Consider the following 20887-nt stretch of genomic DNA (forward strand, 5'->3'; position numbering starts at 1 on the left):
GATACGAAAGACGAACAGCACTCAAACCGCAACCTCACACCAAAAGAACCAAGCTCACAATGCCTCGCGAACGTGCACCTTCTCTCCATGAGGATGACGGGCCGCGTACCCAAGAGCAAGCAAAGGTAAGCGCCAGTGCTCCCGCCCCTGTTAATGCCCTAACAACCACCCCAGGGAGCCCTGACCCCATTATTCTCACCCGCATCACAAGAATCCGCAACATCACAAGAATTCGCATCACCGAGAAGGTAGGCGACCTCTTCGCCTCCCCAGCCGGCAGCGTGTTAATCCACGCCTGCAACGGCCTCGGCTCTTGGGGGGTGGGCATCGCTCTGGCCTTCCGCGAGCGGTACCCGGCCGAGTTTCGGGTGTACCGGGCGCACTGCGCTCAGTCTACCCCCGACGAGCTGCTGGGCACGGCATTGCTTGTCCCAACACAGCCAGCCGGTGCCCTAGGCCGTGGGCACTACATTGGCTTCCTCTTCACCAGCCGGGGCAGCGGCATGGGGCGGCCCGACTCGCCCAGTGATATCCTCCGGGCGACGGGACCGGCCATGAAGCACCTCATGCGGCTGATTGCCGAGGAGGAAAAGAAGCCGGGAGCAAGCGCTATTAGCGAGCTGAGGATGTGCCGGATCAACACCGGGCTGTTTGCCGTGCCTTGGCCGCTGACCAAGGCCGCTATTCAGGCTTTGGTGCTGGGCGACGGGGAGGTCCCCGGGATTGCGAAGGAAGGCATCCTGGAGGTTGTGGCCTATGAGAAGGCTTAGATGGATGCTGATGACGGCGACAATAGCGAGGTCGTCGACAAAAGCCTGACTCTTAACGCAAAGCTGCCTTTCTTCAGTCCAGTCCGTGATGCTCGCTCCGCGACCCAAACTCCGTTCCGCAAGTTCGCCCATAAACCCAGCCGTAACCCTACCGGAACGCCATCGCCATGCGTAGATAACACCATGAGGGCATACTGCCCCTCCGAATAAAAATTCTCAAACAAAACCCTCACTTCCTCTTCCCACCATCCCCCCGTTCCCCTTCCAGCTCCTCCCCATCCAAATCCACATCCTCCTCGCCGACCATCATATCCGTCTTCCGCGCCCCACCACCTCCGCGCTTGGAAGCCCTCTTCTCGCGCTCCTTCTCAGCGGCCTTCTCCTCCCGATCAGCATCCTTCATGAGCTGATCCTCAATACTAAAATTCTTGCGGGCCGCCTCGATCTCGCGCTTCTTCTCAAACACCTCCTGGATCTTGCCCATGTAGCTCGGGTTGCGGCGCATGGCAAACTCAAAGTCCTCAAATTTCACCTTTTGCCGCCCCGCGTGTTGCGCCGCCCGCGTCGCCTCGAAGCTCACCCCCTGGATGAAGTCGGTCAGGATCTCGTCCAGCACCCGCACCGTCTCGGGCAGCGCCGTCCGCGCGTCGCCGTGGCTGTAGAGCAGTTGCGCTACTGCAGAGGGAAGGTTAAGTTGGGGGTGGTTTTATGGAGGAGGTGGAGAGGCGGGGAGAAGGGAGCGTACGCTCGGCATGGCCAAAGTTCATCTTGCCGACATTTTTGCCGGCGCGAGCCCGAGGCTCCATTTTCCTTTCTCGGTTCTGATGTGCTTATTGGGATCGGAGATGGACTTGTAGTCTCAGTGATCGAGTCTGAAAACCGCTGGGCAAGAGAGGTAGTTTTGGATGGACGATGAAGGTGTATGGGTTTCACGGTAGGTACGTCCTTGGTAAGGTAAGTCGGGGATAAAGTGTTTCCAGAAGGGTGGTTGATACCCGTACTTGATGCAACTATTTGGAAATGTTCGAGACGAGGTGAAGCACTGCGAACAACGGTGAGACAGCATCCACAATAACTGTGGGTTTCCTAGCAGCACGGATGCACCCAAGCCGCTAGCCTCACCCCCTGGTGTGTTTCTCAATTTTCTCTTGGCAAAACGCATTGATCCTGGAAATGTGTCTTTTCAGGAAGCTCCGAAGCTACGACATCGGCAACACCGAACCGTGGAGATGGCCTAAATGTACGGATACAGCTCGCCAACCTACACAAACCCGCAGTCGCTGCAATCGCTACGCTGGCTCAATCAACCTCCTAACGAAAGACCCGTCCGCCTGAGACAGCAGTCAACATGGTATGTGTCTCACGAACGACGAGTCCTCCTCCCCATCAAATCAACCGCTAGGCGCATCGCGGCTAATCCGCCCACCCTTTCTTTCCTCAGGCGGCGCTATTCAACTTCAAGAGCCTCCTGCTCGTCATCCTCCTGCTGATATGGTACGTTTCGCGGCAAATCTGGAACTGGGAAAAGGAAAAGAAGGCTAAGCTCGGTCTCCCAAACCCGCAGCACCTGCGCCTACGTGCACCAGATCTTCCCCGCCATTCTCGACCGCAACAAGACAGGGTGAGAACTTCCCTTTGCCTGGAAGAAACTTCTACCTTGGTCAGGACGGACGCGCTGACACGATCGGTACCGACCACGCGCCCCCAACGACAGCTTAACAGGCATATTCTGGAAGTGCGCAAGGATAGGGGAACGGTTAAGTCCCTACATAAGCCTATGTTGTGGGTTCATGGCGGTGGGTGGCCCCGGGTATTTGCTCGGTCCTTGGGTCAAGGCAGGCAGACGGGTGGTTTGGCTAACTCCGGCTGCGGCAGATTTCGATATTCCTTGGGATGTGATTCGGATTGTGCTGAGGCATACCTCCGTTGTGCATACAACCATTGAATTTTTCACGAGGTGCCTGCGTGGTCGGGGGCGGAGTTTAGGTGTCCTTCCGCAAGGTCTATGTTCGCGTCTATGTGGTTTCACGGCGTTCAGGGTAGTCTATTGCGCAATCAATGAGGGCAATCAATTCAGGCGATATATGTTTGCGTATGGCGACAGGAAGAGGTCAGATGCCATCTCCGTTTCCTGGTTTCTCGGGCATCGCCGAACTCTAGGGGGCAGCACGGGCGGGCCGTCGGAACTGGTCTTGTGAGGGAAAACGAGGCCATTCCGCGGATTCGAGCTTCGTCCATATCCCGTTTGCTACCAGACAAGTCGTGCGAAACGCTGCCCAATGGCCAGCTGCTGCGCAGGTCAAGCGGAAGGCCCGGAAAAAGTTTGGCTCTTTTTACCTCGGCCCGTGGCATCGGGTCGGGGCAGAAGCTCGGAAGCCGAGTAGGACAGGCCAGGGCGGGCTGCCGAGGTGGGCTACCACGGCCCGGCCGGCACATGACCTGGTGATCCGTTGTTTGCCCCCTCATACATGTGCTCTCCGATTGCGACTGGTCCCTGAGCTTACATCGGCTGCGCCGGGTCGGGGTAAGGCGAGTCTTTGGAGTAATATTAGACGGGACGGTTCCACCTTATGGAGGCCCGGGATCTCCGGAATAGGGGCCGAGGCCATGGATTTCTCAAAACCCGAGGCCGGCTTGGCAAAACCCGAAGTCAAACTACATGTTGCGATGACGGATTCCAAACGACTTCACTTCCTGTACAGGCAAGGCCCGCGTAATACATGCCCTCGCCATACGGGCCAGCAAAATGAGTAATTGTAAGGGGTAGCTCTTACACTAAACTCAACGACACAGACGAAGTGCCGTTTACAGCTTTCCAGAGAACTGCTGCTAGACTAGAGATGTTTGCTGATCCTAATAATGCATCTAGAGGTGGTCGTTGTATCCGCCTTCTTTCCTCTCACCTGACCGGTCCGTTGCAGCCGTGACATGAGATGAGATCGCCGCCGGGCGGAAGGAGACAGGGTCCACCGCCCGCCATGAACGGACAAGGATCATCTTTGGGTATGTATGTACATACGATCCTCGGTCGAGCTCACATCTCGAAGGTAGTTAACCAGTTTTTGTTGTTCACCTAGGTTGGCCGTGCTCTGGCAGTTTGGAAACGGCCGTAGCAAGAGTGCAACTGCAAGGCGCAACATAGAAGCCTGGTAACAAGATATCCCAGGTAGGTATGTACGAAGAACCTGTTCATAACTGGGCGCGAGTACACTACTTTCTCTAGCAGGCGTGTGAAACAAGAGCCTGCAGGATCTACATCTTACCTTACCTCGGTTGGATCGCGTGCGTGCGAGCTTGAGAGTACATAGCCTCGTCCCTGGAGTCGTCTAGGCAGGAGGAGCTTGGCAGCGGCGGCAAGTGGACGACGGCGATGCCGCCTAGCCGACCTCGAGTCCTCAACCTGTACGTTTATATCCTAGAGATATGACTGATCATGTTGCTGCCCGCATGCATAACCCGGCTTCTTGGAATATCAGGGTAGTAGCTGTCCCGGCAGAAGAGATAGGGACTCCAATTCTCAAGAGTATTTTGTTAGACGCTCTGGAATGAAGGCTAGTCACGACAACCCAAAGACCGCCGTGATACGGGATTCTAGTATAGGTACCTAGGAAAGAGAACAAATCTGAGGTGGTTCTGCGACGAGGAACAGAAACTAAATGGGTTCGGGCGGCTGTTCGTTGCTACCTAAGGTCCGGCTGGAGCGGCCGATATGGTGACACCTCAACTTCCATAGAAGGCTCGATCGAAGTCTGTGTCTGCAACTCCACATACATCGCAGGGGCGAGTGGCGCTTGTATTTGAGGTGTTGGAGCGTGTTGGATGAGGCTCAGGTATTAGAAGCGCGCCTCACCGCCTCCAATGGGGTGGACATGGACAATGCCTGATGTGAAAGATTCTTCTAGAGGCTTGAGTGGCAACAAGATCGACCTATGGTTGGTTCTCAAGACACGATAGACGAGACAGCCTCAGGAAAAAGGAGAGACTGTCGGGCTGCCAAAGATGCAGGCCTGATCCCAGATCGCCATATGCAATTGCTGCACGATTTCACGATGCAGCTCCCCTGGCGATTTTCGATTGGCTCAAACGCCAGCTTTCTCGAGACAATGCTGCCGTACTTTTTGTACCAATTCGTCCATGCTTGAGGCAGACCATCATCAGCTTTTTACCCCAGTATGACTCGCCGGCGCCACTCCTTTTATAGCCCGGTGGCAGAGGTGAGGCGATTCGGGCTCCAATTCCTTGTCTAGTTTCACGGAATGCACAGTGCCCAATACAGTGGCGCGTCCCCGGGCCGCAAGCGTTCATTGACAGCGCAACGCAACTTGCCTGCCAGCATTGGAATTCCATGTTGCACTCTGATGAGAAAGCACATTCTGGCGTGGTCGTGGTGGCAACAGGGCAATGGTGGCAGCATTCGCGCCCTCGTTGTCTTCGGAACAACAAACGGAACACCCATAGCAACGCATCCTGGAGGTGCATCCTCATGTCGTCGGCCGCTCGACATTCGACAATACTTTGGAGCTATTTTCGAGAACATGAGCTAGCAAGGATTGAGGAGGTCACCTGGCTATCGGCGAGCACGCATGATCCATGATCGCAATTTCAACCTGCGTTTGATTGCGTGCCTGCGGGTGAGCCCCTGGCGACCCCGGTCATGGTCGGATTCCAGGTTGCGGGATGTTGAAATCTCGAAGATGAGGTAAGCTGCCAAGGGCGACCGCTGTGGGGATTTTGTCAGCCACATGGCAATTGCTGGGATTCGAAGATTCGGGACGGGCCCGCTTGTTTGGAATCGGGTGTTTTACCGTTTGTGTTGAAGTTCTACGGAGACAGGATCAGGATATAAGGAATTGTACTCCGTAATATGACAGGATTCTTTGTACCGAATTCGTGGATACAATACCTCAGTTACCGGGAATGCACCATCGTGAAAGTGTATACAGCACCGAGTGTCCGGCATCGCCTTCGGGGTCTGTGTCGCCCAGCCGCTGGGGCTTGCTGTCCGTATGCGTGGAAATTGTTGCGCATGTTGGCTTCAGGTTTGCCTGAGGGCTGATAGCACAGCGGTAGTGTTTCCTTGTCATGCCCGAGCGTATTTGCCCCAATGTAGGTAGCATCTCTGCGTCTAGCAGCACACTATGGGAATACTGCGCAGTAGTGTACTGCATTACGAAGGACAGTGGAGAAAAGAAACGTGCTGTGCAGGCCTAGGTCTGACTCGAGAAAAAGCACAGCATCGCATCAGCCATGACCTCTTGCATAGGAAGGCAGCGGGCGTTTCGACTAAGGTAAACTTCCATTGCCTACAGTGGCCGCTGCGGTGGAATTCCATCCACGGTCCATGTCCATTCCATAGGGGCTCGCTGATAATGATTGGGTTTTGCTTTGGGACTGACAGATCACTTTTGGCTCAGGCTTCCTTGCATTGCGCCCTGACCTTGAGGGTTCATCCAGTCCTGGCCGACTGTATCATATTCCTCGCTCCCGACAAGAAAGCAGTTTCCGCCGTTGTGATGAACCCAACGTTTGTCGGCCACCTTCATTGTGTTCCATCATCTCAACGGGAGAGTAACTTGGAAGGATTGCTGAGTACAATGCGCCTGAAAGTGGTGGAAGACAAGTTGGATGTACGAATCCGAGTCATATAATTTCCCGTCTAGATGGGCCAGATATCGTATGTATTCACGTTTGTACTCAGTAAGATGGTGTATTTTCCCTGTCCTGTATGTCAAGTACAACTGCGGATGCGGACCACGATGCTCCGAATCGATGAGTTGAACAGAGAACGAACCGAGAAACACAAGGCGAAAAGAAAGTGCAAGACCTGGCCACCTCCTTTTTAACTTTTCAACTCGGAGAAGGCCTGACGGGGAACTCCCCCACTCCTTACCTGTCCGAGCAATGCCTGAAGCTCTGATTGGTGTGCTACATATCCTGACCACACTATCGACGGACGGGAGCAGATCTGCGATGCATCGAGATGATCAAAGGCAAAGTTGACTTGTGCGCTCTAACTGTTCCAAAAATGTTGGAGGATGACTTGATAAGCAGCCTGAGAGTGGCACTTGCATTCGCCGCTGTTATGCCGTTCTAACAGCCTGATTATTTCGGGAAATTTGAACCACTGAAGCGCCTTGCCCGGCTGCAACAATCATTTCTCTCGCTGCAAATGTAGTGCACATACGGTTACATGGTAACGTTATGTATTTACCTAATTTACGAAACAAACCTCCATACCGGACACTTGGCAGGCGCATGTTTAACCAAAAGGTGATGAATGCCCGTCGACATTGTTTGACCTCGACCGAGGAATCGCCCAAGATTGATGAAACGCCTCAACGGGAGCAAATCCACCAGGCATAACGTTACAGCTGGATGAGTGCATCCTGTACTTCGTGAGGTATGCACTGTATAAAACGGAAATAATGTAAGGTTAGCGCCTGCAACGTACGAATGGCTCTGCTTTGTTGCTGGCGTGTTTGCCGCCTCGGAGTGACCTGACCGATGATACGGATACTCGGTGCCTCTGCTGTTGAGCCCCCTAGGATCGGGCTGCACCTTACGCCTGACTACCGGTACCATACTGCCCGACATGACCTGACTCTCTGCTCGCACAGCGCAATGGCTACAAACAAGTTCGTGCGATGTACGCGGTGTCCTCGCCAAACCTGACGGCTCACGCTTGATTTGTGATAATGACTACCTGACTTCTGGGTGTTTAAATACCGGAGGACAAGACAGTACATCGGTAATGTACTGTAATTATTTACCTACTGTGGTACTGTGTAAGGTAGGTATTGTACCCGCTGAGAGAAAGGGCGGTCCTGAGGCGGATTCCAGATGTGTGGGTCGCCCCTCCCTTCAGAGAAGGGGGTGTTGCATGGTCCACGGCAAGCCTGATGCTGCATGGGGGCGGTACCTGAAAGGTGTGTCTTTATTGATCATTTTTTCGATGTGGGACTGGGTCGTCTCGTGTGCTGGCCGCCAGCACGGCAGGAGAAGGCAAGGGGAACCGCGAAAAAGAAGAGTTCCCACAGTCTAACGTGAGCTGGGGTGCAAGGGTGCCATTGCCGCTAGTTCTCCCTTGCTACAAGCGTTTGGGAGGCCCAAAAGCACTGTCACCTCAGATGGCCCACTCCTATGTCGTGGCTCTCTCCTTTCCATGCAATCTCGTCTCCCACCCTTTCCCATCTCATCACTCACACTCCTTTGCGCTCTTACCATCTCCATTGAACTGACACATAATAATACTAATTGACAGACGGCCGCACCTGTCTGCTTACTTTCGCTCCTTTCGTCCCTTTCTGCTCTTGTTTGCCGTCATCTTCTCACCGAAGCCATACCTGCGCAGCGTATACACTTCGCTTGAAGGTTCCGGTTTTGTTTTCGAGGCCCCAGACACTGGACTACGCTCGTGCATGCAGCGGCAGTACATATACTCTTCCCCTACCCACCGCCTCTTCTTCCTACCCACACTGCCGTGCTTCCTTTCTATTTCCGCTTGGTTCAATATTGGGTCGACTGGCACCTTCTAGTCGCATGAGCCTCGGAGCTGGGCCAAAACCACCGTCCGCTCTCTCCATACTGCTCCCGTCCAAGCTTGCCTACCACCCATAATCGACTCCGGTGACATTCGTTTCACGCGGTACTTTGTTCAGCGCGCGCGCTGCTTGCTTCCGTCGGTCAGCAAACCGCGCCATCGGGGAGCATCGACATTGCAAATTTGGCACTCGACCAGGAACCGTGCAGGTGAGCCTGACCTCCTCCGCTTCTTCCTCGAGCGAGGCTTGTCACCGGGGACCTTACTCTCTGAGCGACCACTGGTACAGTGCTTCATGCATTCTCCCGGTGTCACGAGACCTCGTCTCCGGATTGTGTTGCATACCGCTTTGTTTGTCCCTGCACCTTGCCGGCTATATTCCCCGTTCGAGTATGCTGCAGTGATGCTAACCAGGACAGCTGGTCTTCCTCTCTCTATATAATCGTGGGAGAGTCAACTTGTGAAGCGACTCATCATCTGGTGCCAATTGAGATCTGATTGCGCTCTCATCTCTTTTGGTCTGCATTGCATCGATAAGCCGTCGATTCACGATATCGCAACAGCACCTGCCGACGTTGAAGATGGGCGATCAAGGTGCTGGTGGGGGAATCGAGAGCCACATGCCCACCCATAGGAGACAGGATTCCGGCGAGGAGCCGATACCGGCCGAGCCCGCTCCGGAGACGCGGAATCCAACCCCCGAGTCGGATGTTTCAGACATAGCACCGGCTGCCCAAGATTTACCCCGTGGTTCACGCGACCTTGGCGCCGGCGGACCTGCACCGGGGGGCACTGCTGCGCCGGGGCTATCTAGAAATCCATCTTCTTGCTCGACGAACTCTAGCACAAAACAGAGCGATGAATATCTCACAGCCCACGCACCACCACCAGACTCCAGACCCTTTTTGGGGTCTCGTCCAGTGAGCATCGTCGCAGATCGCCCGCTCGAGCCGCCAGTCACAAAACAAACTCTGAGCGAACTCGACGTCACAAAGATTGTACAAAATCCGAAATTGCGGCATGATATTAACTTTGATCCCGAGCTCCATTTCCGACCGAATTTGGATGGAGAGAAGGGAAGGAGGAAGCAGGAGAAGGCTAATCAGTTCTGGTCGACGCTCCTCGAGCAGCTGGTCATGTTCGTCACGGACCGCGAGCAGTTTCAAGTGAGATACCCGAACGGGGACTGGTGTCTGCCATCGCTCTTGCAGGCAGTCCGTGAAATCGTCGAGACGCTGGTGCCGCAGCGGGATCGGGAGCTTCTCGATGAGGGTCTCAACGTTGAACTCTTGATGCAACAGTTCAACCGCGGCGTTGCCGATCTCGAGAAACTAGCGTCGTGGCTGGCCGGCGTGCTCAAGCTCCACTGTGCCCCGATGCGGGATGAATGGGTCGACGAGATGTACCAGGAGCTGAGCAACGGGAACCGCAACAACGACATGACCGAGCTCGTGAAGGGTATGCGGAACCTGCTCAGCGTGCTAGAAGCGATGAAGCTTGATGTGGCGAACCACCAGATCCGGTGCCTTCGCCCGGTGCTGATCGAGGACACGGTGCATTTTGAACAGCGTTACTTCCTCAAAAGGATCGAGTCGAGAAAATCCAGCATTGCGCCCGCCCGGTTGTGGTACTTGGCGGCTCAGCAGCATGTTGAGCGAGAATATGCGAACTCGCGTATTCCGTACTTGAACGCCTTCGGCGAGATGACTGTCTTCTTTGACGCTCTTTCTAGGCTAGTCCTTCCGTCAAGCTCGACCAAGGTCCTGAAATCGACGTTTTCATTCGATGAGGATCGGCTTCTCAAACTCAGATCCGACATGTACGACAGCATCTGCTTGGAGATTTGCATGAGGAGATACGAGGACCTGGAACGCCTATCCAGGGTGTCACAAATGTTCCAGAGGCCGCCGTCATACGTCAGCGAGGCGCCCTCGGCGAACAATCGATCCTCGTGCGATTTCAACTTCATGGCCCCGACTACATCGCGTCCGTCCAGCCTCGCTCTCAGCGACCATGGCTCCAACTTCTCTTCGCCTCGTACTTCGGGTGTCTTCTTCCCGCAACCGTCGTCAGATGCCGCAGAGTCCCGCACTAAAGCACGTGACCTCTACAACTCACTCCTTGCCCTTCTTCATACGGCACCCCAAGCCAACTTCTCCGAAGGCGTTGCATCCCTTTCTCCGGCAAAGAGGTGGAGGAGTCTGGCGGACGCGATGGCCCTGCAGATCTTGCGCTATGCGAATGCGCCTCCGTCATTGCCAGGATTCGAGAAGCAGCTTGCTGCGCGGCTGAGTGACGTTCACAATGAGTTGTTCCGTGAGGTGGAACAACAATTCCACCAGCGGCTGCTGGCGGAGCTCGCGAAACGGGTCAGCGAATTCAAGAATCTCTCGGGGCTTCAGCTCTTCTCGATTGTGACAGGCGGCCGGATGTACGGCGCCGGTCGGCCAAGCCAGCGTGGTATCAGCGCTTTTGGAGATGTCGGTGCGCCGCGCGACCCTCGCGAGGACGCTGGCATTGAGGATATGGCAGTCCGGCTGGCGCATCTCGGAATCCTGCATTGGCGGGTGTGGGCACCATTGGTGTATGAGGGCGACGTTGAGGATGAGCTCAGCTTCTTCCAGGACCAAGGTCTCGGCTGCGCATGATGCCCTACAGGCTTCAGCCCACTTACTATCCTTCTACTACGGCAAAAACTATTTCGAAGACACCATTCGACTCTATTACGATATTTAATCTGGGCCCGACGCCGGAAGCTGGGTTGCCGCATTTCCTTAGGGCTCTCCCGACCTTGATTCGTCAATGCAGCAATTTCCATTTCCCCTCTTTGCCTGAATATCTCTCTTATCGGCGGAAATACCCCCATCGACGAGTTTTAATTTGCATTTCTCCTCGAGGCCACGAGAGGCCACGATCAGCGGCAGCGTCATGCTGCCCAGAGCGGGAGCCAAGAGATGGAACACGGAGTTTTTGAGCACACAGCATTGGCGTTTTGCCCTCTATCTGTCTGGGCTTTTGAGTGGGCGGCGTGGCTACAGTCGTTTTTGGGACTATCTATCAATTTTTTTTTGTTTTATTACCCCATACCATCCAACAAAGTCGTTATCGACCCTGATATGCTTTAGGGTGAGGGAGAAACCTGAGAGACCATAGACAGAAGAAGCATGCTTGAGTTTAGAGGTTGGTTGGCTCGGGGCTTTGCATTGGTTGAGTTGAGCCTACCTTAGACACACAGAAATAGACGGCTCGTCCGCCAGATTGATTCACTGCATTAATCCTCTGCTGCCTCTGTACTGTACTGCATTGGCCGTGTGGATATCTGAGGCACGTCCGAGATGCCGCCTTGGTGTATAAGTGAGGCGAACGGAGGATGATTCGGCTTTGGTCGCTGCGCTATCAGCAACAGTGCATGTTGCATGGCATGCCGATTGCGGAGGGTGAAGTGAACGCAGTGCTGGATAGGACAGTACATGGCAGCATGTTGAACAGTTCAACGCGCATTGAACCAAAAGCACATGTAAGGCGTTGATGTAACTGTAGAGTATGCAGTAGACAGACATATTATGAGAGATTTGAAACGGGTGTGGCGTTGTACGCTGCGGCGATGTGAAGGATTGACTTGAAGAAGAAAATGATTCCATTTTTAGGCCATCGCGAACCCGGTGGATGATTGGCTGCCGCGTTCCGGGGATATGGCTTTGGATTTCTACTGCATGTAGGTATATGACTTGAGGTGTGGCTATAGTGTAGATGCAGTCATTTGACGTTATGGAGTCAACGTTATGCGTGTGTGTGGTGCGAACTGCGGGTTTGGAACTTGGAAACCCCCGAGTCAGAGTGAGCTGTTCTAGTGGACGGAGGTAGCATAATGTTTAATTTTCCTGACTTGCATAATCCGTACTTGGGTATCAACACTGCTACAGAAAGCAGGCAACAGCAACAGCAACAGTGGTTTGGTGTGGAAATGGAGAGATTGATTGCAAGTTGGATGATGGGGGTTTGATACACTAAGCTGAGGTGTAGTGTGCTAGGTAGGTGAGTGGGGGCTCACTTCCGGGACTGGCTCGGTTTGGTTGTGATTCCGGGGCGGCCGGAGGCGGCGACGGAGCACAGCTGGTTGAAGTTTGAACGTTCTGTAATGTATTGCGTATACGGTACATGTCACGCGAATTATGTCCGTATGGAGCAACTCCGAGTCTTGTATCTGACCCGAGTATTCGTGATCATACACTAAAATCTCTCGTGTTCACACATCAGATTGCGGTCGGATGTTGTGAGTTTGATGAACCCACCTCATCATAGCCTTGCATAGGCGCGAGGTACATAGGTCAGGTCATGACAGGGCAAGGCGGCCAAAAGTGTGGTAACACAGAGATCGGAATCCAAACCAAGTATCGTCTCGTAAAAAGGTACTGTAGATTCTCCCGCGGTTCCACCCTCCCGTCCTCCCTCCCGCGTGCATATTTCATGAAAAAAGATCGGTTGCTACAATAGGTACGTAATGCCAATCGACGGGCTGATCCGGCCTCCAAGTCGTACAACACACGAGATGCATACTTTTATCTATCTACGGACAGGTACCTGTAAATCCACCCCCCCCCCCCCCCCCCCCAACACACTCCCCATCTAAGAGTATATGCTCAGACGCATACCACACCCTGGCCACGGTCTTCGGGCGGCAGGCAAGGTGGTGTAACTTGGTGTAATCAGATGCATTACATGTAGTTCAAGACGAGGTGGAGCCCGGCATGTAACCCCCATTCACCCCTTTCCTTCCAGAAGGCTTCGAGAATCTGGGGGTGGAGAGTCATCAGTCCCAAGGGCGTAGGTGCTTTATGCGGGATTTTAATTTTGCTACGGCGGCAATGCACATTGAATGTTCTAGTCCTGCGCGTGGTACCTCACGTAGACAGTCAGGGGAAATGACAACAGAGAAATACACCACACTATGTACACCACACTATCGACAAGGCCAAGGCGATATGATAGTCTCCAACACCACAGCCGTAGGTGGTTTCTACAGCCTTGTTTCTCCCTCTTATCCCACGCTCCTCCCTTCCTTCTCCCCCTCCTTCCTTTTGATTCGAACAGTAGCCAAAAACAATCATGCCTCCAGCCCTCCTCGCCCGGTTATCAAGCGGACAGTCTTTCGATTTCGATCAGTAAATATCAGTCGTCACGTTACTCGCCTCAGGAACAAAGCCCACTATCTTAGCCATCTATCTTGGAGATGAACGGAACTGAGGGGCCGATCATCATCCCACTCGGAGTCAATAGCTTAATGCCCTCTAGCCACGCAGCCAAAGCAAGACACGAGGGAAGAGCCGGGCGCTGCAGATTTGTAGAATAGGGGCAATTTCGAATGACCAGATAGATGCTCACCTGATCAAGACCATCACACACGTTCAGCAGTCACGGATATGTAGTACCGTATCCATCCGCTTCCCAAGCTTCTTCTAAACCGCCCGCACACAACGTAACCAGAGGCAAAGCAGGTAAAAACCGACAAAAACGATGTGAGATATCTATTCTATCACATGCATACCATACTATACACTGCCTATTCCCCCACACCCCACTACATGTACACTCTCTCAATCAGCCCATGTAATCCTTCAATTCGTCCGACTCTTCCAACATCTGTTTGAACGAGAACGGGGTGAACGGCCAGCCGGCAAACTCGGCAAATTTTGAAAACGACTCGACCCAGGCGAGACGCAACGAGTGAAGCTGCAAAAGTCTAAGTTAGCTTATCTCCCGTTGCAAACAAGGGACAACACCATATATGGCACAATGAATTATGACGGAGGGACAGAAAGAAAAAAAAAAAAAAGAAAGAAAGAAAGAAAGAAAGAAAAGACTCACCATAGCCGAGACACCCTCCATGATGATCAGAATGATACAGCTCAGACAGAAAAAGGCGGCAAAAATGACAACAAGGAAAATAGCCCCGCCAATGCCCGTCATTTTCAGCGCCGGCCCCATGGTCATGGACCACAGCACAGCCGAGAGCTGCTGGTGGGCGAGCGACAGGGCCCAGAGGCGGAGGTACGACGCCGTGTGTGAGACACAGTTGAGGCAGAATTCTAGACATCAGGGTGGTTAGCCACAAGAGCAAAAAGAAAACAAAAGGAAACTTACCAATGGTATGAATAATCTGATGAATCATAACCTCCGAAAACTCAAACTCCTCCCCATGCTCTCCGCCACCCTCCCCCTCATCCTCATCCAAATTCTGCGCAATCATAGCGACGCCCTCGCCTTCACTATCCAAACTTGCCCCGCGACCGTTCGCAACATTCTGCCCCGCTGCACCATCATCCCCGTCGGCATCATCGTCCAGGGCGCTCACCCTCACTGCGCGCTCGCCGATCCCGCGATAGCCTTTGCCCCGGGCGCGGTTATGCTCCCAGCGCAGATAGAAGGGCTTGAGGAACAGGAGGATTGGCACCTGAACGACGGCGAGCAGCAGCAAAAAGACCTGCACGTACTTCTGCCCCGCGTACAGCTGCTCGGCCGGGTCGACCTTGCCCGGCTGCAAAAACATGTAGATGAGCATGTTGAGCAGTCCCGGCGGGTTCCTGCCAATGGCGAACCAGTCGACGGTCCACTTGTAGACGATGCACACGACGAGATAGCCGAAGATGGACTGGAAGAAAATCATCCCGGGGACAAAGTTGCCCCAAATGTCAATGGGCCGCTTGAAATGCCGCGCGTTGATGTACGAGAAGCACAGCGAGTACGTCATGTGCGCCCAGCCGAGGATGATGCTCATCTTCATCTTGTAGCTGTTGGTGAAGAGGAGGTCGTTGTCGGTGCCGTGCCATCTCCAGTCAAGGCCGAACGGGTACCGGTAGTTGGGGTCCCGCAGCCGGGCAACCAGCTGCTGGCCGGTGCGGTAGTCGGGCGGCACGACCCACTCCCACTGGCTCTTGAACAGCGTCATCGACTTGGAAAAGACGTCGTTGTATATGAGACCCGTGTAGATCGAGAAGCAGGCCATGACCAGGGCGATGTACCGACCGTAGTAGGCCATGGCGAAGAGCTCAAAGGTTACCTTCTTCAGGGGCTTCTCCCAGTAGATCATGGCGAGAGCGGCGGAGAGCATAATGACGGCGTGGCCAAAGTCACCAAACATGACGGCGAACAGAAAAGGGAAGGTAACAATCACGGGAATGGCCGGGTTGACCTCCTGGTACGTGGCGGTCCCATAGGCGTTGACAATGGTCTGGAATGCTTCGGTGAACTTGTTCGTCTTGAGGTACGTCGGCGGCTTCTTGTTGGTCCGGATCTCGTTAATGATGGACGGCACTGACAGCCCCGCCCGGTTCGTCACGTCCTGCAGTGTCGAACGAATGAGCGGGAGGTCGTTCCTGGGGCACCAGCCCTCTGCGATGAGGGTCCGACGGGCGCGGTCGTACGAGAAGAGGTTGAGCGTGTTATACACGGCCTTCTCCTTGCTGATCAGAATCATCCACGCCGACAGAGAGCGCGAGATTTGCGCGAGCTCGGCCTCGAGCGTCTGCTGTGTGTTGCGCAGAACGTTTTGGACGTCGTTGAGCCGGGCATTCACCTCGTGCACCTGGTCCCTCCGCAGATCGCTGTTCTCGTCGACGTTGTAGATCTCGGCACCCATGGACTCTGAGATCTTGCGAATCTTGGCCAGGATCTCCTTTCCGTGCGCGAAAATGACAAAAACGTTCTTTTGCACCGGCTCGTTGTTGGTAGGGTCGATCAGAGGCTCGGGAATCTCGGCTTGGTTCATGTAGAGGTTACCGCGCAGCGTTCTCCACAAAATGCGCTCAAAGGCAGCGACCCGGTCGCGGGAGATCACACCGGCGACGAATCCAATGTTCATACCGGAGAAAGACCGCTCGACCTCGGGCGCCGCCGTGTGGTGTTCGATGTCCTGCAGCAGCGGGGCGTCGTCGTCGTCGGTTGAAGCCCGGATCTCGTCCACGTTCCCGTGGGCGCGGTCAAAGAACCCGCCGGCCTCACGTAGCACCCACCGCCACTCAGTGAGCTCCACTTCGCGCTTCTTCAGCGTCTCATAGCTCTCGTTTAGCGAGGAGATGCGCTGCTCCAGGTTCTGGCAGCGGTCGGCCAGCTCGTCAATTTCGGTGGTCGAGGGCGGGGCGAGGGTATCGACATCCAGGTCGAGTTTGCGGAGGGGAATCCCGGCCTTGTCCATCTGGGCGTGGAAGTAGCCTGCCGAAGGTTAGCAAGCCTATGATTTGGGGAAGCGCAGCGAGAACCCGTGGAGGGGACATACGAAGCTGGCGTTCAACATTGTCGAGGCGGCGGATATCCTGAGTAAATGCTCTTTGGAATGCTGTCAAATCGCCGTTGAGCTAGACAGATAAGCAAAGTCAGTAGAGCAAGCAGATAATAGACCAACGAAAGAATGGATGGTGGGATCGCACGTCTCGGAACTGCACCAGGCCAACTTCGCCCAGGGCATTCACGACTTCGCGGCCGATTTCGTTGGAAATGTAGAGCTGCACCATGCTCATGTCCGCCGAGCGGAACGGCGTGTCCCGTGCCGGAGCCATCGCAACGGTCGGTCGAATGGGCCGATGGCTACAGGCGATGTCGATGGTGATAGCGAGGATGACAAGCGGAAGCCAACAACGGTTGTTGGAGTTGGATCGAGCTGTTAACGTTAGCTCATTGCCTTGTTTGACCAGGGGGTCGGCAAAGCCTCGTGGCGCAGCCCCGTCCAGGGTTAGGGTACTTCGTCATACACAAGACTCCACCTTTCTGAACGTCTTCGTACGTTGCAAGTTGCAACAGCTCCTTCTCTCTCTGCCGCGAGTCAGATATGGCCCGCATGGATCAAATTACGTTCATACTGCCTTTCCAGCATTAGCCATGGGCCGATCATCGGTTTGAAGCATTCCGAGTCCACGGGTAGCGCGACTCACTGATCCGCCAGCGGCGCTACGTTCATCATCATGTTCTTATGGAGATGGTCGACTATCACGCGCTTGACGGGAATCATGCAAGCAACTTACCAGTATGCCGCCAATTCAGCCTTCAAATGTCCATTCGCTGTCCCGAGCCCAGCCAGGTTGGGCTTCTAGGCACAGCCTTACGAAGTAACATTCTGTTACTGCTCTGCGTTTGCTTTGCAAGATCTTACGGAGTTTGGACAGAATCGACAACCGGAGAATCCAGTACGGTCCCATGCCTTTGGGCTTTCCATAGAATCTTCCATACGGATATTGCCTGGGTCTATTCACTACTTGGGTGATATTCCAATATGTCCAAGGACTTTCATGTCTCCTAGAGCATTCTTCACTAATGTTCCGCGTGGCTGGGCGGAAGGCGAGCATCGTCTTGCTTTCAAACCGCTTCGTGCAGCATGCGATGCAACGATGCGCCGGATTCCAAGCCTGTTGCCGGTCGAGGGGCCAAGCTTGACACGAATCTCCAGGTCCGCCTCGAGGTCGTTGTCAGGAACTGGGAGTTTCGCGACCAAGGCGGCCACGCATTTGAGGTGAATGCCCTTCTTGCACCGGGCGTTCTCCCGCAGCATCCACACGCCACGGTCGGTGTGCACTCTGGACCCCCGAATGCACTGCCCCCAAGTCTTCTCTTGCTCGCTCTTGCGCTCAATGCCGAGCGCGCCTTCGGCGCCAGCGGGTTTGTAGCCGACTTGAACTCGCCGGTGAGCTTCCTGCGGACCTTCTCGACCGTCTCCTCGTCGTCGACGCTTTCGGGCTGAAGCAGCGCAATGGTGCAGGCTGAGCTCGACGCCAGCTTCCCTGACACGCATCTCCAAGGGGGTGGATGGTGCAGGCAATACACCACAAAATGCCCGGACCCGGCGTCGCGTTAGGACACGGTGACACAATTCCGTACTCAACGCATTGTCTGGTCGCTATCAGGCGGCATTTCCTGATTTGGACGCCAGTGATGAGAGCGGGATCGACAAACTCGGCTTTTTCATCCTCAACGAGTTCTTCCTCGGCATCAACGTCAAGCTCGAAGGTGAGATCAAAATGTGGATCATCGCTTGTGAGCGCCTCGATGTCTTCTGCGAAATCCGGGACAAGGCTTTGCCCCTTTGGTATGCCTTTCAACCTGTACAAGTCAGTGAGAATGACGAGAGATTCGCATCCGACTTTGCAATACGTATACACTACTAGGCATTGCCAAATGTCAACTACACGTACAGGGTCAAGCCACTCAATACCATGAAGCCCCACTTCTAGCATTGCTTTTTCTGTCACCATTAGGTGAGTCGTCAGGTGAGTGGCGGCTAGCCACCCGCCGCCTCACCGCCGGCTCTTCCATCAAGGTGTTTGCCATAGAAGAGCAGAGCCCAGTGCCGGCCCGACTTAGCGACATATCACTAGCCCGAGCTATGCGTCTATGACAGCGCTGGCGTGAACCCCAAACGAGATGGTAACTCAAGATGTCTTTTCTTGCAGGCGTCAGCGCCAATGAATCCGCCCTCATCGATCAATACACGGCACTCGTCCAGGCCTCCCTACAGGGAGACCTTATTGAACAGGGAGAGCTTATCGAAGGTGTTGTTGAGGCACTGAAAAGAGACATTGCAAGAACCAGCTATAAGAATTTCCCTTGCATTTGCGCAATATTGGTTTCCACGATCTATTCGCACCAACAGAACTGGGACACCGCTGTTGACTGGGCTCAAACAGCTTTAGACAAGGCACAGCTCTCCGAAGACCCCGAGCTAGCATGGGAGGCTGCTATGTGTCTTACCATTGCCTGGCGAGACCAACTGGTGTCGAGAAATAGCCATCGACTTGGCGACTTTGATGACTTCAAGGCTTTTTGTGATCAGTTGGGTTGAGAAGACCGACGCGGGACGGCGGGTGGTTCACCAAATCGAGATGCTTGGTTGTCTTTCCCAGATTGAAGACCTGAAAAGCAAGCAGGCTAGTTGTGTGGAAAGAGAGAAAAGCGCCAAGGAGGCACTTGCGTGGTTGGCGAAGGCGATGGACTTCCTGGAGCTTCTGCCAGAGGGGGAAGAGCGGATAGCAGTTCTGGCCGATATTCAATTTCGACTAGCAGCCGTACTCTGCTCGGACTACTGGGCAGCCTCATATCCAGCCGCAATCAGCTGTCTCGAGCTCGCACGTTTCCTCTATTCTGCAGTGGGAGATAACCGGGGGGCAACAGGAGCGCAGACCACGAAGCCGCTGATATATCAATACTGGATCTATGGAGTGTGCATCGGAAAGGGAGTGCCTTCTCATGACGTCGTCGACGTAGAGAGTGTTCTCAACAAAACCTTGGCGGCTTGGGAACATGTTGAGAAGAATCTCCTTGACTATGGCATGAGCTTCCAACTTGTAAAGTGCCGGTTCGACAAGGCACTGATTTGGGAGCATGCGTACCAACAAGGCCAAGTCGAAGCCCTCCAGTATGCACTCGAAGAGCTGGCTGCGGCCGAGGATATTCTGAACCGGATATGAAGCGACATGACCATTGAGGAGGAAGGGGAAACTTTCAGGTACAAAGCCGCGTTGGTGGAACGAACAGCATTGGTCTGTGAACTCGGCGTCAGTCTCAGTGTTGAAGCGGGACAGGTTGGGGACGCCTGGGACTGGGTTCAAAGGCGTAAAGCGCGAGCCTTTTTCGACCTACTGAGCAAGTCCGCAGTATTCGGAAATCCGTCTTGCGATAGGTCCGCTTCAGAGACATGGTTAAGGAGTCTAGCACAGAGACTAGGAGTCGGCCCCTATATTGGGAAAGACGTAACCAAGAAGTCGTTTTTGGCAGCGACTAAAAAGCCCGGTTTGGCCATCTACCATGGCCATGCAAGGCTCGATGCCTCCCACCCGCTGCAACCAGCCCTGGTTCTTAATCCGGACGACGTCGCCGAGTTCTCCAACCGCTACCTGACAGCTCGTCAAATATTGAACACACGTCTCCAGGTTGCGCTCTTTGTCATGATTACCTGCGAATCCGCAAAACAAGAGCTTCGGGCGGGAGAGGAGCCCTCAGGTCTGCTGCCGATGCTGATGCTTGCCGGAGTGACCTCGGCCATCGGCACCTTGTGGAAGTGCTCAGACATAGTCGGGAAGGAGTTCCTCGAAGAACTGTTTGCCGACCTTCCAGCACTACTCAGCACCAAGGGAGCTAGTTCTGTCTCTGGCGGTGTACTCTTTGACGTTGCCAAAGCCGTGCAGAAAGTGACCTTAGCCGTACGGAGGAAGAATCCGGCGCCTTACTTCTGGGCTCCGTTCGTGCTGTATGGGGGTTGGGAGTGCCGGATTGAAGATAGATAGATTAAGCACAGGGCTAAAACGAGACCAGGTTCGACACACGCTCTTTGGTTAGTACAGAGTATGAGGTACCAAGCTAGGGCTACAAGGACTACCAGGGCATGTCGGCAGCAATTTCAGACTTGCAGAACTGTTACTTTTCTCTCCTTAGCACAGAGGCATCGTGTCAAGGTGGTAATCAATAGGCTGAGATCGAGAGACGCACCAATAGAACAAGGAAACGTAACAATGACAGCAAGCAGAGGATTACCATGTGAAAGCTAAAAGTCCCAGGCAGGACTAGAATAAGCAATCGGCTAAGCGTCGTTGCGATG

General features: G+C 54.2%; 10 protein-coding genes across 10 annotated transcripts; 6 read left to right on the plus strand and 4 right to left on the minus strand.

The window, feature by feature from the left end:
- Nucleotides 1-87: 87 nt before the first annotated feature.
- On the plus strand, nucleotides 88-770 carry N656DRAFT_792349 (uncharacterized protein; the record flags this gene model as incomplete). Its single annotated transcript, XM_064817069.1, has 2 exons — nucleotides 88-125; nucleotides 230-770. 2 exons carry the CDS (start codon nucleotides 88-90, stop codon nucleotides 768-770), a joined length of 579 nt encoding a protein of 192 aa, XP_064666228.1.
- Nucleotides 771-1101: 331 nt separating this feature from the next.
- Nucleotides 1102-1576, minus strand: N656DRAFT_691725 (uncharacterized protein; the record flags this gene model as incomplete). The annotated part of the gene is made up of 2 exons (XM_064810658.1): nucleotides 1102-1445; nucleotides 1516-1576. Coding segments are annotated over 2 exons (405 nt in total), but the record flags the coding sequence as incomplete, so codon positions are not given.
- N656DRAFT_783885 (uncharacterized protein) lies at nucleotides 1532-2087 on the minus strand. Its single transcript, XM_064816050.1, has one exon. The coding sequence runs from the start codon at nucleotides 1930-1932 to the stop codon at nucleotides 1630-1632; it is 303 nt and encodes a 100-aa protein (XP_064666230.1). The 5' UTR covers nucleotides 1933-2087; the 3' UTR covers nucleotides 1532-1629.
- Nucleotides 2088-2118: 31 nt separating this feature from the next.
- N656DRAFT_792351 (DUF1242-domain-containing protein) lies at nucleotides 2119-2669 on the plus strand (the record flags this gene model as incomplete). The annotated part of the gene is made up of 5 exons (XM_064817070.1): nucleotides 2119-2121; nucleotides 2212-2264; nucleotides 2335-2391; nucleotides 2485-2566; nucleotides 2646-2669. 5 exons carry the CDS (start codon nucleotides 2119-2121, stop codon nucleotides 2667-2669), a joined length of 219 nt encoding a protein of 72 aa, XP_064666231.1.
- Nucleotides 2670-5516: 2847 nt separating this feature from the next.
- Nucleotides 5517-6634, plus strand: N656DRAFT_413235 (uncharacterized protein). The gene is made up of 2 exons (XM_064809575.1): nucleotides 5517-5876; nucleotides 6000-6634. The coding sequence occupies exons 1-2, from the start codon at nucleotides 5777-5779 to the stop codon at nucleotides 6416-6418; spliced, it is 519 nt and encodes a 172-aa protein (XP_064666232.1). The 5' UTR covers nucleotides 5517-5776; the 3' UTR covers nucleotides 6419-6634.
- A 1874-nt stretch (nucleotides 6635-8508) lies between these two features.
- On the plus strand, nucleotides 8509-11098 carry N656DRAFT_413352 (Tcp11-domain-containing protein). The gene is made up of 2 exons (XM_064809577.1): nucleotides 8509-8519; nucleotides 8600-11098. The coding sequence occupies exon 2, from the start codon at nucleotides 8892-8894 to the stop codon at nucleotides 10956-10958; it is 2067 nt and encodes a 688-aa protein (XP_064666233.1). The 5' UTR covers nucleotides 8509-8519; nucleotides 8600-8891; the 3' UTR covers nucleotides 10959-11098.
- N656DRAFT_413346 (uncharacterized protein) lies at nucleotides 11099-11518 on the plus strand. Its single transcript, XM_064809576.1, has one exon. It carries the CDS (start codon nucleotides 11239-11241, stop codon nucleotides 11461-11463), a length of 225 nt encoding a protein of 74 aa, XP_064666234.1. The 5' UTR covers nucleotides 11099-11238; the 3' UTR covers nucleotides 11464-11518.
- Nucleotides 11519-13908: 2390 nt separating this feature from the next.
- Nucleotides 13909-16862, minus strand: N656DRAFT_717649 (V0/A0 complex, 116-kDa subunit of ATPase; the record flags this gene model as incomplete). Its single annotated transcript, XM_064812214.1, has 5 exons — nucleotides 13909-14040; nucleotides 14176-14396; nucleotides 14452-16518; nucleotides 16583-16661; nucleotides 16734-16862. 5 exons carry the CDS (start codon nucleotides 16860-16862, stop codon nucleotides 13909-13911), a joined length of 2628 nt encoding a protein of 875 aa, XP_064666235.1.
- Nucleotides 16863-17784: 922 nt separating this feature from the next.
- N656DRAFT_413460 (uncharacterized protein) lies at nucleotides 17785-18824 on the minus strand. The gene has a single exon (XM_064809579.1). The coding sequence runs from the start codon at nucleotides 18546-18548 to the stop codon at nucleotides 17925-17927; it is 624 nt and encodes a 207-aa protein (XP_064666236.1). The 5' UTR covers nucleotides 18549-18824; the 3' UTR covers nucleotides 17785-17924.
- A 442-nt stretch (nucleotides 18825-19266) lies between these two features.
- On the plus strand, nucleotides 19267-20633 carry N656DRAFT_413449 (uncharacterized protein). Its single transcript, XM_064809578.1, has one exon. It carries the CDS (start codon nucleotides 19767-19769, stop codon nucleotides 20574-20576), a length of 810 nt encoding a protein of 269 aa, XP_064666237.1. The 5' UTR covers nucleotides 19267-19766; the 3' UTR covers nucleotides 20577-20633.
- Nucleotides 20634-20887: the final 254 nt, after the last annotated feature.

This window comes from Canariomyces notabilis, assembly GCF_033297395.1.
Source record: "Canariomyces notabilis strain CBS 508.74 unplaced genomic scaffold N656scaffold_30, whole genome shotgun sequence".
Lineage (NCBI taxonomy): Eukaryota > Fungi > Ascomycota > Sordariomycetes > Sordariales > Chaetomiaceae > Canariomyces > Canariomyces notabilis.